Source organism: Coregonus lavaretus, assembly GCF_964263955.1.
Source record: "Coregonus lavaretus genome assembly, chromosome: 7".
NCBI classification, from domain to species: domain Eukaryota; kingdom Metazoa; phylum Chordata; class Actinopteri; order Salmoniformes; family Salmonidae; genus Coregonus; species Coregonus lavaretus.
Genome location: NC_139994.1, coordinates 9,453,877 through 9,472,503, shown reverse-complemented (window position 1 = coordinate 9,472,503; position 18,627 = coordinate 9,453,877). Strand labels below are relative to the sequence as shown.

The 18,627-nt window shown below is 43.7% G+C and overlaps 2 protein-coding genes across 3 annotated transcripts in view; one reads left to right on the top strand and one right to left on the bottom strand.

The window, feature by feature from the left end:
- LOC311132765 (cytoplasmic dynein 1 intermediate chain 1-like) overlaps positions 1 to 13,027 on the top strand; it is a gene marked incomplete at its 5' end in the record, with an annotated part of 85,925 nt that extends 72,898 nt beyond the window's left edge. For both annotated transcript variants that reach the window (XM_084166062.1, XM_084166061.1), the window contains 3 exons: positions 130 to 270; positions 3,439 to 3,564; positions 11,768 to 13,027. In XM_084166062.1, coding sequence (XP_084022188.1) covers positions 130 to 270; positions 3,439 to 3,564; positions 11,768 to 11,878 — 378 coding nt within the window. In that variant the 3' untranslated portion in view covers positions 11,879 to 13,027. The remainder of the gene's footprint in view (positions 1 to 129; positions 271 to 3,438; positions 3,565 to 11,767) is intronic.
- A 163-nt stretch (positions 13,028 to 13,190) lies between these two features.
- The window catches only part of LOC311131878 (electrogenic aspartate/glutamate antiporter SLC25A13, mitochondrial-like), a gene marked incomplete at its 5' end in the record, with an annotated part of 90,647 nt that continues 85,210 nt past the window's right edge, over positions 13,191 to 18,627 (bottom strand). The window contains 2 exon segments of the mRNA XM_084164999.1: positions 13,191 to 15,363; positions 18,150 to 18,240. Coding sequence (XP_084021125.1) covers positions 15,174 to 15,363; positions 18,150 to 18,240 — 281 coding nt within the window. The 3' untranslated portion in view covers positions 13,191 to 15,173.

The following is an 18,627-nucleotide window of genomic DNA, read 5'->3' as shown; positions in this document are numbered from 1 at the left end:
CCCCCTTTTCTGTCTTGCCCTCTCTCTCTTTCTCTCTCTGTATCCCTCTCTCTTTCTCTCTGCCTCTCTCTCTTTCTCTCTCTACGTCCTTGTCTGACTCACTAACCCATCTCTCTCTGTGTGTTTCAGCACAATAAACCCCTCTACTCCTTTGAGGACAATGCTGACTACGTCTATGATGTCATGTGGTCCCCTGTGCACCCGGCTCTGTTTGCCGCCGTGGACGGGATGGGCCGTCTGGATCTGTGGAACCTCAACAATGACACAGAGGTGACTGTGTGTTTGTATGTGTGTGTTTGTGCGTGTGGGGTGTGTGTCGGTGTGTGTTAGACAGAGACAGAGAGAGAGAAACATGTCTCATGCTCTGTCACAGTATTGTTCTGGCATGTGTGTGTGTGTGCTTGTTTTGTGTGTGTATCCGTATGTGTGTCTGTGTGTGTGTGTGTGTGTGTATTCGCCTGTGTTTGTGTGTGTGTGTGTGTGTATTCGTCTGTGTGTGTGTGTGTATTTGCCTGTGTTTGTGTGTGTGTGTGTATTCGTCTGTGTGTGTGTGTGTGCTTGTTTGTGTGTGTGTGTGTGTGTGTATTCGTGTGTGTGTGTGTGTGTGTATTCGTCTGTGTGTGTGTGTGTGTTTGTCCCCAGGGCCTCTCTTGTTGGAGTGGAGCCGAACCAGACAGACCAACACCAGCAGTCCCAGCAGCTCTCTCTCAGTGTGGGCGTTCCCTTCCCCACAAGTTCTCCCTAAATCAGACCGGTGACATCTCCTCACCCCGCTCCCACCGAACGCCCCATCAACGCTCCCACAACCATCCCATAACGCTCCCATCTCCAAACCCTTCAAACATTGGCTCCCACAACCAATCCCTCCCACCAAACTCCCCATCAACGCTCCCACAACCATCCCATAACGCTCCCATCTCCAAACCCTTCAAACATTGGCTCCCACAACCAATCCCTCCCACCAAACTCCCCATCAACGCTCCCACAACCATCCCATAACGCTCCCATCTCCAAACCCTTCAAACATTGGCTCCCACAACCAATCCCTCCCACCAAACTCCTCATCAACGCTCCCACAACCATCCCATAACGCTCCCATCTCCAAACCCTTCAAACATTGGCTCCCACAACCAATCCCTCCCACCAAACTCCCCATCAACGCTCCCACAACCATCCCATAACGCTCCCTTCTCCTCCCCGCCCCACTCAACCATGTCACACCAGTACTCCCATAACCATCGATTAACGCTCCTTTCTCTTCCCCGCCCCACTAAACAATGTGATTTCCACAACCATCCCTTAAAGCTACTCCACCCCTAAACTCTTGGTGCCAGTATGCTGCTTTTCTAGATAGCCCAGTCCTTGGTTTTTTTCTCGCCTTGTTTGGCAAGAGTACAATCACTATGTAGCATTGTTGAATACACCCACAGTATGACATCTAGGCTACCCCACCCATAGGTAGAAGGGGAAAAACTAAGGGGATGTCCCTGATCAGAAAACCAAATTTCCAAATAGGTTAAAATTAGATTAGGTTTAGAGGGTTAAGGTTAGGGTTAAGGTAAGGTTACGTTTTAGAGTTTGGCTAGTCGGTATGTCAATGGGATGCTGGTCAGCAATTGAATCCCGGCCTTAGTCTCTCCCAGGTAGGAGGGTTCCCTCCAGTACTGTCCTGTCACAACAAACTAAACTATCCTAAGGTGGAGTAACCAAAACACCGCCCCTCTCCCCCAGAGGCATCGGCCCTCTGTCTACGTTGAGTTACCGAGGGGCGAGGAGGGGCGCGGGGGGCACGGAGTTCTCCCTTTCATTGCTCAGGTCAAAGTAGAGATGAAAGGGGCAACCGCTCCCTCTTTTGCCGTTTCCACGGATACCGTGTCCACAGACCCTCCTCTCTAATTATAAATCTGGTCTCTCTCTCCCTCTCTCCACCATTCCTCGCTCCCATTTTTAACCCTTACCCCTGACCCAGCTCTGTCATAGGAGCTGTGACATTTGGGCCTCTGGGTTTGCACTTTTGGGACTATACCATTGGTTCCATTGCTTCGATCAAGCACAGCTAGCTAAAGATTTCCAAAACGATTTGGAACAGATGGTATATATAGATGAACAGAGACCCTTTAACCCAGTCTCTTACAGGGACAGGCGACTGGGGAGGAGAGAGATTGAGATAAAGATGTTCCTTCCTTCAGTCTATCCAAGGTGCCAGCCCTTCAGCAACAGCAGGCTCTTCAGTGTAGTCTGGAGGAAGACTTCATTAAGGATGGATTGACTTCTCCAACAATGTGCTTTATGAGAAACATTTGGAGACACACACTCCCTCTCTTTCTCTCTCTCTCTCACACACACACACACACACACACACACACACACACACACACACACACACACACACACAGAGACAATCTGAGATAGAAGTTCACAATGTTGCTAATAGCAACAGTCCTCCATTGTTATGGACATATTAAAAACACACAGTCATCATAACGGCATTAGCCTAGCGGTGGAGGGCCTGGTTCTCATTTCCCCTTCACAAACACACAGCCAATTTAAGCAGCTAGTCTGGTGGAAGCTTCCAGTCAGTCTAATAGCAGCTAGTCTGGTGGAAGCTTCCAGTCAGTCTAATAGCAGCCAGTCTGTGGTTATCCCTGCTCTGGAGCGGGGAAGCTGTCTTATTAGCCGACGTGATGCCGATGCTTCTGTCTCCAACGACGACATGGATCATAAACTAATCCTGTCTGTCATGTGCAATAGTGCTTCAGCAGGCCCTGATAGCAGACATAATCATATATAGACTGGTCCCAGATCTGATTCTGCTTTAGCCAACCCCTCTGGCTGGACTGCAATAGCTAATGCACATACTGATCTGGGATCAGGCTATTACTCTGGGTATGTGTCCCTAATGGAACCCTATGCCCTACACATAGTGCACTACTATGGGCCATGGTCAAAAGTAGTGCCCTATGTAGGGAATAGGGTGCCATTTGGGACTCATCCTGAATAATCTGTGTTCATTAGTCCTGAGCAGCCTATGGCCCACAGGCTGTGGTGGGTATTGTTTTAATAGGTGCAGCGGAGGGTTTTTTAATAGGTGCAGCGGAGGGTTTTATGGAGATTTATGTGGCTCATTAAAGGTTTCATATTGTTATTTCACATGGAGCTGAAGTAGACGTAGGTCTACTGGATGAAGCCCCCAGTCTGTCTGAGAATGTACTAAACATGCACCAATCTGCTGGTGCTAATGTCATTGTACTGTTACAGCTATGATTGAAACCTGAAATAGTAGTACTGAGTTTTTCCTTGCCACTGTCACCATTGCTTGCTCTCTGGCAGTTCAGGCTGTACCTTTATGAATAAGTATGTTTTGTATAACTGTAATGTACTATGTGGATCGAATTGGATGGATGGGTTGATTGGCTGGTGTAACCCTGTGTGCCCCAGGTCCCCACAGCTAGTGTGACCATCGAGGGAGCCTCTGCCCTAAACAGGGTGCGCTGGGGGTCGGGGGGCAAGGAGGTTGCCGTGGGTGACTCAGAGGGCCGTTTGTGGATCTACGACGCAGGAGAGGTATGATATGAACACTATGACTGCGTATCAAATGGCACCCTATTCTATATATAGTGCACTACTTTTGACCAGGGTCCATAGGGTGCATTGTGTAGGGAACAGGGTGCCATAAGTGAACTTCACCTGCTCTGCCTTTCTTGATCAGCATTGTTTACATCAGAGTGAGTTAGCAGAACACATGTTTTCTTAGGAATGTTAATACCGGTACTACATAAGAAACTCAGAAACACAGAACACATGAACAAATCACATGAATGTGTTTATTTTTTGACATTTTCATGTCAGACACGTGGTTTTCGGACACGTGTGAAGTTTCATGTTAATTTTTCACGTTTTCCCATCGTGAATTGTTTATTCTTCACCACTTCCAGCTTCATCTGGTCTCCCATCCAGGGACCGAACACTACTGACCCAGTGGGATGCAGGGTGCTACAGTATGTTGCTGGAATGAATGTGCCAAAACGTGCAACTGGCAGCCAAAGCATAGGCCAGGGTAACATAACAAAAGATAGGGAAAATTGCAGGAACGAGGGAGGTGTTTTATTTAATCGTGGTATCATAAAAAAGTAATCACTGAAAACTATTTTTTTGCATCCATTTACAAAACATTTGTTCTCGCATTTTGAAATTATTTCCTTGCAATATTTTGGGTTCATATTTTGCTTTCAATATCATTATTTTTGTTTGCAATACTACTAATTTTGTTCTCGACTTCAGAAGTTTTGCTTGATATTAATGGCACAAAAGTAAATCACTGGAGGATTGCACCATATAATAACACTATTACTCTATTAAAGGTGTTTAAAGCAGCAATCCGTAATTGAAAAATTAACAAAGTGTACTGCCCGCCACAGTTTCAGTAAAAAGCTAAGGGATGGGGCTGGAGAAATGCAAAACCATTCTCAAATTCATAGACAGAGCTATGGATGCAAGGACTAACCATCCATGATATCAAAATTATAGTTTTAACTATTTGTTTAGGCTATACAGTGGTTGTTGACATTTACTTTGTTTACAAACATTGGAGTAAAACCAGCTCATATTTTGGGTTCTGATGGGGAAGGACAGTTGAACTAAGCTCATGAGGCATCTATGTGTTATATTCTTCAAGAATCAATGGGTACATATCTATACTTTACAAGTCCAAAAATGGATGTAGTAACTAAGGATTGCCCCTTTAACAGGCAGTGACCTTCATACAGCAGAACTATGTCGCCATTTGAACGTGATTCATTAACCTGCCCCCAAAAAAAATTCTGTCCACTGTTCCGCGAATTACTCGCAAAATCTAAAACGATTTTTAGATGTGGTCACGTAATTCCAACGGGGGAAACATTGCTACTGCAACATGTTAATACAATCTGTTCACATGTGAGGAGAATAACATTATTTCAATCCCACATGTGATTCTGCAATTCCACATGTGAAAGTGAGATTTTCACAGTTGGAGTTTTCTAACATGTGAAACTGCAAATTAGATTTTCACGTGATTGTTTTTCACATGTGAACTTGCAATTCCACATGTGAAAGTGAGATTTTCACGTGGCGTTTTCTTACATGAGAAAGTGCAAATTTGATTTTCACATGTGATTGATTTTCACATATGATTGATTTTCACGTGAACTTGCAATTCCACATGTGAAAGTTAGATTTGTACATGTGAAGTGGCAAATGTGATTTTTACATGTGAATGATTTTCACGTGAAAGTTTTTAACATTTGAAACCACAAATTTCACATGTGATGTTTGTGTTGGTATTTCTCCTCTATCCCTTCTTTCTCCACATGACTTTTACCTCCACCACAAAGTGGCCAACCTCCCTGAATCCCATGTTTGTAGGGTTCTTTTTGGGCTCTGGTTTGTGCCTTGTGTGTGTCTACTGTGTGGGGTGCCTTCTAATTTGGGACGCAGACCCTCTCTCTCCCTCTCTCTCTCCCCCTCTCTCGATCCCTCGCTCTCTCTCTCTCTCTCCCTCCCTCCCTCCCTCTCGCTTCCTCTCTCTCTCTCTCTCTCTCTCTCTCTCTCTCTCTCTCTCTCTCGCTCTCTCTCTCTCTCACTCCCCCTCTCTTTCTCCCTCTCTGTTGGTTGATGGTAATGGCGGCTCATAAATAAAGGCTCAAGTGTAATTTGAAGGGTTTTCATGTCCTGAAAGGACTGAAGCTAGCGAACACCGTAAAGAAAGAGCTAAAACTAGAATGGATTGGTCTAGCAACAATGCAACATGATGGAATGGTGGAGAGGCAATTGTCCTGCTGATCTGTACAGTCATATTCTGCATCTCAAATGGAACCCTATTCCCTATGTAGTGCACTACTTTTGATCATGGACCGTAGGAATGTAGGGAATAGGGTACCACATTTGGGACGAAATCATAGTAGGCTGTTTATGCCTCAATGTTATTATTTTCAATATCAATTATATCATTATATTATAATGATATTACACCAGGTTGTTATTATAAAATATAATTTGTTCTCAATTACCTAGCTAAAAAAGGTTAAATAGATATTCTGACATTTTAAAAAAATACCAAAAATATGAAAAATGTATGCACTCACTCACTAACTGTAAGTCGCTCTGGATAAGAGTGTCTGATAAATGTCTAAAATGTAAAATGTAAATACACTACATGACCAAAAGTATGTGGACACTTGCTCGTCGAACATCTCATTCCAAAATCATGGGCATTAATATGGAGTTCGTCCCCCCTTTGCTGCTATAACAGCCTCCACTCTTCTGGGAAGGCTTTCCACTAGATGTTGGAACATTGCTGCGGGGACTTGCTTCCATTCAGCCACAAGAGCATTAGTGAGGTCAGGCACTGATGTTGGGCGATTAGGCCTGGCTCGCTGTCGACGTTCCAATTAATCCCAAAGGTGTTCGATGGGGTTGAGGTCAGGGCTCTGTGCAGGCCAGTCAAGTACTTCCACACCGATCTTGACAAACCATTTCTGTATGGACCTTGCTTTGTGCACGGGGCCATTGTCATGCTGGAGCAAGAAAGGGCCTTCCCCAAACTGTTGCCACAAAGTTGGAAGCACAGAATCGTCTAGAATGTCACTGTATGCTGTAGCGTTAAGATTTCCCGTCACTGGAACTAAAGGGCCTAGCCCGAACCATGAAAAACAGCCCCAGACCATTATTCCTTCTCCACAGTTGGCACTATGCATTGAGGCAGGTAGCGTTCTCCTGGCATCCGCCAAACCCAGATTAATCCGTTGGTCTGCCAGATGGTGAAGCGTGATTCATCACTCCAGAGAACGCGTTTCCACTGCTCCAGCGTCCAATGGCAGCAAGCTTTACACCACTCCAGCTGACTCTTGGCATTGCGCATGGTGATCTTAGGCATGGAAACCCATTTCGTGAAGCTCCCGACTAACAGTTCTTGTGCTGACGTTGCTTCCAGAGGCAGTTTGGAACTCGGTAGTGAGTGTTGCAACCGAGGACAGACTATTTTTATGCGCTACGCGCTTCAGCACTCGGCAGTCCCATTCTGTGAGCTTGTGTGGCCTACCACTTTGCAGCTGAGCCGTTGTTGCTCCTAGACGTTTCCACTTCACAATAACAGCACTTATAGTTGACCGGGGCAGATCTATATAGTGTATAATGAAGTAGTTTATTATCCTGAATTATATTTTCAGAGAATACAAATAAATGTCTCTGGTGTGTGAGATGGAACAGTAATATGGAATGGATATGTGGATAGTTTCTTGTTGCTGGCTTTGTTTTGTGTTCTCAGAGGTTTTATAGTTCATGTTGCTTGACCTTGTTAAGTGCTCTGTAAATACTTTAATTGGCTTTCCCTGTAACCTATAATTTATTGTAATTCCCATAAAAGCTTTACCCTGGGTGCCGGCCGGTTTCTGCTTTAGCCAACTCGACTTGTCATCGTGTTGCCAAACGACGTAGCTAGCGCCATTGAATACAGAAACAATCAAACAATCAGCTTTAATATTGCAGCTAGATTGTGGCTCCTATCAATGTAATTATCTGCATCATTTCCAATATTTTTGGGTAAATATTTTGAGATTCTTCAAATAGCCACCCTATGCCTTGATGACAGCTTTGCACACTCTTGGCATTCTCTCAATCAGATTCATGAGGTAGTCACCTCATGCATTTCAATTAACAGGTGTGCCTTCTTAAAAGTTAATTTGTGGAATTTCTTTCCTTCTTAATGCGTTTGAGCCAATCAGGTGTGTTGTGACAAGGTAGGGGGGATACGGAACATTTCAAGAACTTTGAAAGTTTCTTCAAGTGCAGTCACAAAACCATCAAGCACTATGATGAAACTGGCTCTCATGAGGACCGCCACAGGAAAGGAACACCCAGAGTTACCTCTGCTGCAGAGGATAAATTCATTAGAGTTAACTGCACCTCAGAAATTGCAGCCCAAATAAATGCTTCACAGAGTTGAAGTAACAGACACATCTCAACATCAACTCTTCAGAGGAGACTGTGTGAATCAGGCCTCCATGTTCGAATCGCTGCAAAGAAACCACTACTAAAGGACACCAATAAGAAGAAGAGACTTGCTTGGGCCAAAAAACACAAGCAATGGACATTAGACCGGTGGAAATCTGTTCTTTGGTCTGGAGTCCAAATTGGAGATTTTTGTTTTTTGTGATACGCGGTGTGGGTGAATGGATGATCTCCGCATGTGTAGTTCCCACCATAAAGCATGGAGGAGGAGGTGTTATGGTGTTGGGGTGCTTTGCTGGTGCCACTGTCTGTGATTTATTTCGAATTCAAGGCACACTTAACCAGCATGGGTACCACAGCATTCTGCAGTGATACGCCATCCCATCTGATATGGGCTTAGTGGGACTATCATTAGTTTTTCAACAGGACAATGACCCAACACACCTCCAGGCTGTGTAAGGGCTATTTTACCAAGAAGGAGAGTGATGGAGTGCTGCATCAGATGACCTGGCCTCCACAATCCCCCGACCTCAACCCAATTGAGATGGTTTGGGATGAGTCGGACCGCAGAGTGATGGAAAAGCAGCCAACAAGTATTCAGCATATGTGGGAACTCCTTCAAGACTGTTGGAAAAGCATTCCAGGTGAAGCTGGTTGAGAGAATGCCAAGAGTGTGCAAAGCTGTCATCAAGGAAAAGGGTGGCTATTTTTGGAAGAATCTCAAATATAAAATATATTTTGATTTGTTTAACACTTTTTTGGTTACTACATGATTCCATATGTGTTATTTCATAGTTTTGATGTCTTCACTATTATTCTACAATGTAGAAAATAGTCAAAATAAAGAAAAACCCTTGAAGGAGTAGGTGTGTCCAAACTTTTGACTGGTACCGTATATATTTTCCTTCTTTATTATTTTCCTTTAACCCTACCATCCCTCTCCATAATTGGAGTAAACTAATGGACAACAATACTTAGGATTCTACTTCCAGCTTATACAGTGCATTTGGAAAGTATTTAGACCCCTTGACTTTTTCCACATTTTGTTACATTACAGCCTTATTCTAAAATGGATTAAAAAATAATAATTCCTCATCAAACTAGACATTTTTGCGTAGCAGAAATACCTTATTTACATAAGTATTCTGACCCTTTGCTATGAGACTCGAAATTGAGCTCAGGTGCATCCTGTTTCCATTGATCATCCTTGAGATGTTTCTCCAACTTGATTGGACATGATTTGGAAAAGCACACACCTGTCTATATAAGGTCCCACAGTTGACAGTGCATGTCAGGGCAAAAACCAAGCCATGAGGTTGAAGGAATTGTCCGTAGAGCTTCGAGACAGGATTGTGTCGAGTTACAGATCTGGGGAAGGGTACCAAAACATTTCTGCAGCATTGAAGGTCCCCAAGAACACAGTGGCCTCCATCATTCTTAAATGGAAGAGGTTTGGAACCACCAAGACTCTTCCTAGAGCTGGCCGTGCGGCCAAACTGAGCAATCGGGGGAGAAGGGCCTTGGTCCTTGGTCCTTGAGTGGCCCAGCCAGAGCCTGGACTTGATCCCGATCGAACATCTCTGAAAATAGCTGTGCAGCGACGCTCACCATCCAACCTGACAGAGCTTGAGAGAATCTGCAGAGAAGAATGGGAGAAACTCCCCAAATACAGGTGTGCCAAGCTTGTAGCGTCATACCCAAGAAGACTTGAGGCTGTAATCGCTGCCAAAGGTGCTTCAACAAAGTACTGAGTAAAGAGTCTGAATACTTATGTAAATGTGATATTTCCGTTTTTATTTGTAATACATTTGCAGAAAAATGTAAAATCCTGTTTTTGCTTTTTCATTATGGGGTATTGTGTGTAGATTGACGAGGGGCGGGGGAAACAATTTAATCCATTTTAGAATAACTTAACAACATTTGGAAAAAGTCAAGGGGTCTGAATACTTTCCGAATGCACTATAATATACTATATACATTTTACGGACGCAGTATATTTTACATTAGTTATCTCGTGTTTTTTTTTGTCCCTCACTTCAGCTCCCTTCAACCCCTCCCATCTATCTCTGAACACCATCCAGTTTTGATTTCTAGCTGCCATATATTTTTCAACTGTGCTGTGATGTTTCACAAAAGTTCTGAACCTTTCTATTGTCATAGTTTCTACAGATTGTAAATTAAAGATAACTTTTTTTGCTAAGAGTATTATTAGATTATTGATTGATTTCCAAATCACCCAGCAGTGCTATTTGCAGCTCCAGGTAAATGTTGCAATTCTTCAGCCATTCCTGAACCTGCGACCAAAAACAAGCTACATATGGGCAGTACCAAAACAAGTTATCTAATGATCTGCAGAGCTGGGATGGTTGTATCCCCAATATATATATATATATATATAACATTCTATTGGTTGCAAGAATTTCGTATAATCATTTAAATTGAAAAACTCTTAAGTTTTGAATCCGGCGTTGTTTTTGTATCAGTTCATAAACCATGTGCCATGGAATCGGTACATCGAAAATCTCTTCCAAACTATTTTGCAACCTGTTTGGCACAGCTGTCTATTTTTTGGTCCTTAAATTAAACTGGTATACTTTTTTATTTATCACAATTTTATTTAACCGGTTTTGGTAATTCATGCAGGGCTGACAGACAAGTTCCTTACCTGCTCCCCCTTCCACTTGCCTCTTCCATTTATGCGGAAATGCTGCAATTAGTTGGTTGTAATTTTGGATAGAGCAGACATTTCCATAAATGTTTGTTAGCTGCATGTGTCACAACTCCACCAGTCCTATTTATGATATAATTTACAAACATGATAAATGTTTTCTTATTTCATCCACATATGTGTTTTTTTGTTCCTTAAGGCTATATAAAGCAGTGCAATATCCAATCATAGATCTATGTTGTACAATAATGACATTACACATTGTCCCTCTCTGGTTAAATGCTCTTCAGTGCCAGGGCAGGTAATGTCAGGCTTCATCCTAAATGGCACCCTATTCCCTGTTTAGTGCACTACTATGGGCTCATGTTAAAAGTAGTGCACTAAATAGGGAATTGGGTGCCATTTAGGATGCAGACTAAGTGTATTGATGATGATTTCCCTGAGGAGGACCCCTGGTGTGCTTTAAAAGCTCTGAGGGTTTAAAATGGCCGCTGTCCCCTCCCACCTCCTTATTGCTGGTTAATTATAGCCTGCAGAGCGGTAACCGTGGTGACAGCCTGGGTGGCAGCTCCAGCAACCAACCAACCAAGTGACCTTTTCATTTGACTTTCACAGCAGAGCTTCGCCATGACAGGTTACTGGAGGTCACAGTCATAAAAAACTTGTAACAAATGAAACAAAGTTATGTGGTTAACGCGTGTACATTTCACTGACCATTTACATTACATTTTTACATTTTAGTCATTTAGCAGACGCTCTTATCCAGAGCGACTTACAGTTAGTGAATACATATTTTTTTAGACATTGACTAGATTAACTTGAAACTTCAAGTAAAAGCTAAAATTGAATTTCTCGATTCTTGAGGGACTTTTCGTACTGTGAAATGTAAATGTATTGGACAGCAGATGAGGAGACCATAGATTTAGACCATGAACAGAAACATACATATACTGGACTGTATTTGCTCATGAGGCTGATAAACCAGCCAATCTGATCCTGACAAAGACTCAGTTATTGGTCAAAACATAATCTATTGTATAGAAAAGATGATTGGGGATATCTACCAGTGTGAAGGTGGATACATTTAGTTTTTCTCTCTGTGGTTCCTCCCAGCTGGCAGTGCCCCACAGTGAGGACTGGGCACGCTTCGCCCGCACCCTGATGGAGATCAAGGCCAACCGGGCCGACGGCGAGGAGGAAGAGCCTGTGGAACTGACGCCATAGGATTGAACGAATCACTGCAGGATCCAATAGGATCACCGAGCATCGCCAGGCACACTGGGCGGCTCACTAGGAGATCCAGCCCATCAGAAGGCTTTATTCTCACACCTTTATAACATGATTTTACGCACCTGTCAAAGCAGCAATATGTGTTTCTAGACCCCGCCCCCCCTCAGTCTCTCTGTGACAGCTACGGGTCGTGTTCTCCTGCTCAGCCGTTGCTGACGCATGCCAGATCTTACAACACTTGAAAAGGTATTTTACGTATCAGCTAACCACATCATGTTATAGTAATCTGGTGCCCGACTGCACAGTCGATGACGTGACAAGCAACCATTGGTTGATGCAAACACCGTCTGAGCAGGGGAACGCGACCACTATTCCAGCAGTGTCCAGGCTACAACGTGCTTTCACTCTACTGTATTTACATCACATTTTGGGGAATTTATGTTTTTGGAATTTATGTTAATATATGTTAGTCGTATAAGCACCTCGGGCCTTTTTGTAATTTACTATATTCATCATTTATTGATGAACTTACTGTATGTGGTCAGTTATCATACAGTGCTTAGAACCTAAGGGAATCCCATATCCAATCATAGGTCTCACTACAGCTGTGAAGCGCTGTGAAACTAGCAGTGAGAACAATTCGACAGGGCCTATAGAACTCTATGTTGTCATGTTACAGAAGTCTCATGTTCATAGTGCTGTTGTTGTGCTTTTCTCAGTATCCAACCCCCTACATGCATGCAACACATTTATAGGTTCTTACAGCTTCATAGATATGTTCTAATATGTTGTGGATGTCTGTAACTGCTTTATGTCAATGTTATATATACGTAGGTGAGGGTTATTGCACTATTCAAGGGCCCCGTGTAGCTCAGTTGATAGAGCATGGCGCTTGCAACGCCAGGGTTGTGGGTTCGTTTTCCACGGGGGGCCAGTATGAAAATGTATGCACTCACTAACTGTAAGTGGCTCTGGATAAGAGCGTCTGCTAAATGACTAAAATGTAAAATGTAAGCAACAAATTCTAGTTTAGCACTTTGTTTAGTGGAAGTGCTACGTGTACTGTAATGAATAGACATATATTGTCATCTAGAGTGTGTGCCCGCTGTTTATCATGATATATCTGCCAATAAATCATGGCTGAAGAACTGTTAGCTTGTATACTTGTTGTTAAACTACTGTAATTATAGTGTCACAAGTTGGACGTTTGTCTGTTATGATTCTCACCTCTTACCAGGCGTCAAGCTTTTCTCTGAATTGTCGCACCACAACCTTGTAAAAGAACACACGCACACACGCTTTGTTTACTAACGTTAGACGTTTCTTTTTAATTGTATTAGTACATATACACTGAGTGTACAAAACATTGACAGACTGACCAGGTGAATCAAAGTGAAAGCTACCCTTAGATCCCTTATTGATGTCACTTGTTAAATCCACTTCAACCAGTGTAGATGAAGGGGAGGATAATTTTTAAGCCTTGAGACAATAGAGACATGGATTGTGTATGTGTGCTATTCAGTGGGTGAATGGGCAAGACAAAAGATTTAAGTGCCTTTGAACGGGGTATGGTAGTAGGCGCCAGGCGCACCGGTTTGTGTGTGTCAAGAACTGCAACGCTGCTGGGTTTTCACACTCAACAGTTTCCCGTGTGCATCAAGAATGGTCCACCAACCAAAGGACATCCAGCCAACTTGACACAACTGTGGGAAGCAATGGAGTCAACATGGGCCAGCATCCCTGTGGAATGCTTTCGACACCTTGTAGTCCACGCCCCGACGAATTGAGGCTTTTCTGAGGGCAAAAGGGGGTGCAACTCAATATTAGGAAGGTGTTCCTAATGTTTTGTACACTCAGTGTATATAAATATTGCTGCCATACATACAGTAAGGCACAATTATTACACGCCATATAATACTCCTCTCCTGTACAAGTTTAAATGTGGGCGTCTTCCGTGACAACGAGCAGCTAGTATAGTATAGTGTAATGTAGTGTAGTATAGTGTATTGTAGTGTAGTATAGCTAGTCAGTGACATTATCTTTCTGCTCTCTCCCTCTGCTCTGCTGTGCCCTGACTCTTTAAATAAGACATTAATTCAACACACAGCACAGTTTGAGCTGACAGACAACTCAACGTAGGATAACAGACAGTCACTACAGTACCGTAGTAATACCGTGTGAAAATGGTGGTTACACTGAACAGTATAATTACGTTCAAGTGTTTAGTTTGGTCGATCTCTTTTTCATGATCAAGATTATTCGTGTTTTTTCTTCACAGTATCCAAAAAGCAACTCAGCGAACCGTATCAATATGAAAATGTCTCTCTGTTCGTTCTCATATGTACAGAATAACCATTGTTCGGATGTGCGTGCTTGTGTTACTTTCCCCATCGATAACGTCACATTTAACATGGAAATAAAAACATGTCCATTTGACAGATAGGGCTTATTCTGTTGAGGTTCTATCAGACAAACTAACAGGTGGAAGACAGTAAATTCACCATTATATGGTTAGGCCGGAATTCAATCAAAGCTTGTTGTCGACAAGCACATTGCACTGTCAACCGGACATTCACATTCATGGTAAACGCTACGCATGTTGGCTCAAGCATAAATTACCTTAAAAAATCAAGTGCAATGCGCTTGTTGACAATGCATATTTGAATGAGTCCCAGCTTTAGTGATGATGTAATGACAGGAAGCAGTCCAGGTCTAATTCAAGTCATGGCCAGCCCCTCTGCTAGTGTGTTAAAATACCAACTAGAATGGCACTACTCTAGACACACAATGTCAGTACTGTAGCTATCACAAATTCAGTGTTACAGCGTGATTGAAATTTAATGGCAATGCTCCCACGTCAGCGGAGACTGCATTCACGGTAAATGCTGCAGATGTCGGCTCAATAGGAAATTATTTTTAAATTTCTAGCTTCAGCGATAGAGATTGAATAGAGCCCTTGATCTTCACAATAAGACTGACTCAAAAAGTCATCTTTACAGCTAGATGAGACTAAAACAGAAGCTAAACCAAGCTGATGTGCTTTTAGACCATGACATATAAAGGTTGTTTCAAGAAGTTCTTAATAGTTTTTTTTATTAATGTCTCATATCAACTAAAACATAGATACCTATTTTTCTTTAAAGCCTAGCGAGGCACATCACACTAGTCAGAATGTGCCTCTCTTTCGGGTGGAATATTCCAAGTGCTCGACGGGGCGGGGGTGGGAGGGAGGGGGTGTAACGATTGCGCGTGTGCTCTATTCTGCCCCCTACGGGTGGGCAGAGGAGGTTCAATTCAAGGGGGGTCCTCCTTGGACAGGGGGGGTTACGTGCACGTTGTATCTTGGGAGGTGGAGTCCAAATTTGCTTTCGATGCCAGCGAACGTGGCCACGGCCAACCTGAAGCCTCCGATGTGGTCGGGGCTGGGCGCCGGCAGGCTGATCCGAGACTTGGGAGTCGGCTCCGAGCCAGACGGTTTTCTGTGGTGTGGAGAGAGAAGGAGAGGGGAGAGGGGAGAGGGAGGAGGGAGGAGGGAGGGGGGAGAGAGAGAGGGAGGGGGGAGAGAGAGGGAGGAGGAGGGAGGGTGGTGAGGAGAAAGGAGGATAGAGAGATGGAGGAGAGAGAGGGGGAGAGCGGGAGGTGGAGGGAGGGGGAAAGAGAGAGGGAAGGAGAAACAAGGGAGGAGAGAAAGAGAGAGACAGAAAAGAGAGAAACCAAAAGTGGAGGGAAAAGAGACCGCAAGAGAGAGAGGGAAGAGTTAAGAGTTTTTATATTAAACATTGTCCACCACAAAAAATAAACATCTTAATCGAATATTAAGACTGGGCGAGAGAGCTATTTATTTATATATTTTTTATTTTTTAGAGTGCTATTTTTCCCCAGAGCACTGGAACCAGAAATAAATTAATATCCCACAATGGTTTCATATACTCCTTTCTGTGATATCTTTCCAATACGGACAACAAGGAACACATTTCAAACCCACACCACACCATCGAGCAGTAGAGTATTAACTGAACGTTTTTCTGAACATTTTTGAGAATGGAGCAAAGTCTGTGAAGACCACATTATGCATACAGTATGCATGTTATTTCAGAATATTTAGGACAGAAAGAACCCCAAAGTATTGACTAAATTCTGTCAATACAATTACATGTACAGTATAATAGTGAATGTAATGTTTTTGGTGACGCTTATCCTAAAACTCACCCCCTTACCCTCCTGTCTCTGTCTCTTATTGGTCAATGGAACATTAGAGAAGTGCATTCTAAAGAGTGACCAGTTTGCTCTGCCAAGGAACATGAGCTCATTTCTACCCCGAAAAGCTGGAAAGAGAAAGAGCACAAGTCAAAGTGATTCTCTCTGCCCTCCATCACAGCTCTGGAGCTCTGGAGTTTAGGACTGCCCTTACATCACAGCTCTGGAGCTCTGGAGTTTAGGACTGCCCTTACATCACAGCTCTGGAGCTCTGTAGTTTAGGACTGCCCTACATCACAGCTCTGGAGCTCTGTAGTTTAGGACTGCCCTACATCACAGCTCTGGAGCTCTGGAGTTTAGGACTGCCCTCCATCACAGCTCTGGAGCTCTGGAGTTTAGGACTGCCCTCCATCACAGCTCTGGAGCTCTGTAGTTTAGGACTGCCCTACATCACAGCTCTGGAGCTCTGTAGTTTAGGACTGCCCTACATCACAGCTCTGGAGCTCTGGAGTTTAGGACTGCCCTTACATCACAGCTCTGGAGCTCTGTAGTTTAGGACTGCCCTACATCACAGCTCTGGAGCTCTGTAGTTTAGGACTGCCCTTACATCACAGCTCTGGAGCTCTGTAGTTTAGGACTGCCCTTACATCACAGCTCTGGAGCTCTGTAGTTTAGGACTGCCCTTACATCACAGCTCTGGAGCTCTGTAGTTTAGGACTGCCCTACATCACAGCTCTGGAGCTCTGTAGTTTAGGACTGCCCTACATCACAGCTCTGGAGCTCTGTAGTTTAGGACTGCCCTCCATCACAGCTCTGGAGCTCTGTAGTTTAGGACTGCCCTTACATCACAGCTCTGGAGCTCTGTAGTTTAGGACTGCCCTACATCACAGCTCTGGAGCTCTGTAGTTTAGGACTGCCCTTACATCACAGCTCTGGAGCTCTGTAGTTTAGGACTGCCCTTACATCACAGCTCTGGAGCTCTGTAGTTTAGGACTGCCCTTACATCACAGCTCTGGAGCTCTGTAGTTTAGGACTGCCCTACATCACAGCTCTGAAGCTCTGTAGTTTAGGACTGCCCTACATCACAGCTCTGGAGCTCTGTAGTTTAGGACTGCCCTCCATCACAGCTCTGGAGCTCTGTAGTTTAGGACTGCCCTTACATCACAGCTCTGGAGCTCTGTAGTTTAGGACTGCCCTACATCACAGCTCTGGAGCTCTGTAGTTTAGGACTGCCCTTACATCACAGCTCTGGAGCTCTGTAGTTTAGGACTGCCCTACATCACAGCTCTGGAGCTCTGTAGTTTAGGACTGCCCTACATCACAGCTCTGGAGCTCTGTAGTTTAGGACTGCCCTACATTAGTTTAGGAAATGTCACGTCCATCCCACCAAGTAATGGTCTGCGTCCCAAATGGCGACCTATTCTTTATATAGTGCACTACTTTTGACCAGAGCCCTATAGGAATAAGGTGCCATTTGGGATACAACCAAGTAAAGGGTGAAGCTAGTCAGCTGATCTACTCTGAAATTATTTTGGTCTCATGGCACTTCTTGTTCCTCTGGAGACAAAGAAGTGCACCCACACAATGGGTAGCCAAGCTTTTCATTTAACCCTCTGCATGGTTTTAAATGGTAATGTATTCTTTGTGTAACTACACATCTCTCTCCCTGTGTTGAAAGGTTGGCAGTAAAGAGCTGCTAGAAATGACCATCATTTTGTGTCACACAGCAAGAGTCAGTAGAAGCTATCATTCCCAACTGGACGATTCTGACATTTAAGTTTTTTGATTTTTTTGTTGTTGATTTTATCGTGTGATTGTCTGAATTTCCTCAGCAAGACTGAGCAATCTAGTCTAATATCCGACAAGACATCAGGACCGTTATTCATGAAGTGTCTCAGAGTAAGAGTGCTGATATAGGATCAGTTTGGTCTTTTAAATAATAATGAATAAGATTATATGGACAAGGGGGGGTCCGGATCCTAGATCAGCCCTCCTATGCTGAGACACGTTATGAATACGGGCCAGGCTTATGTCATTCAGATGAGGAGAGGGAGGAGTTCTGACTTACTGTCCGCCGAAGTCCACGTAGAACCACCTCTGCAGGAGTTCATAGGTCACCAGGGTGACCCCAAACTGAGGTGAGGACCGGAACACTCGGGCTACAGTGAAAAACCACAACTCTCAATAACACTATTTCACTATTACACTACTGTGTAAACTATGTGGAGCCTGGGTACCAGTCTGTTTGTGCTAACATTCCACTCCTTGCCACGCCTTGTCATGCAAAACAAGGAGTGAAATGTTAGCACAAAACAGGTCTGGATTTCAGGCTAAATAATGTGCCATATGAAGGGTTAAAAAAACAGTTGCAAATTAGCTAGAGATGACCATGGTACACTGTGACATAGTAGTGGAATATGGTTATTAAAACAACAACACTGTCAAATAAGACCTAGAAAGCAATCTACACCACTCCTCATCAGTCAACTTTTTTTTTAGATAATAATACAAATAATTCCACACTTTCAACTGGAAATAAACTAAAT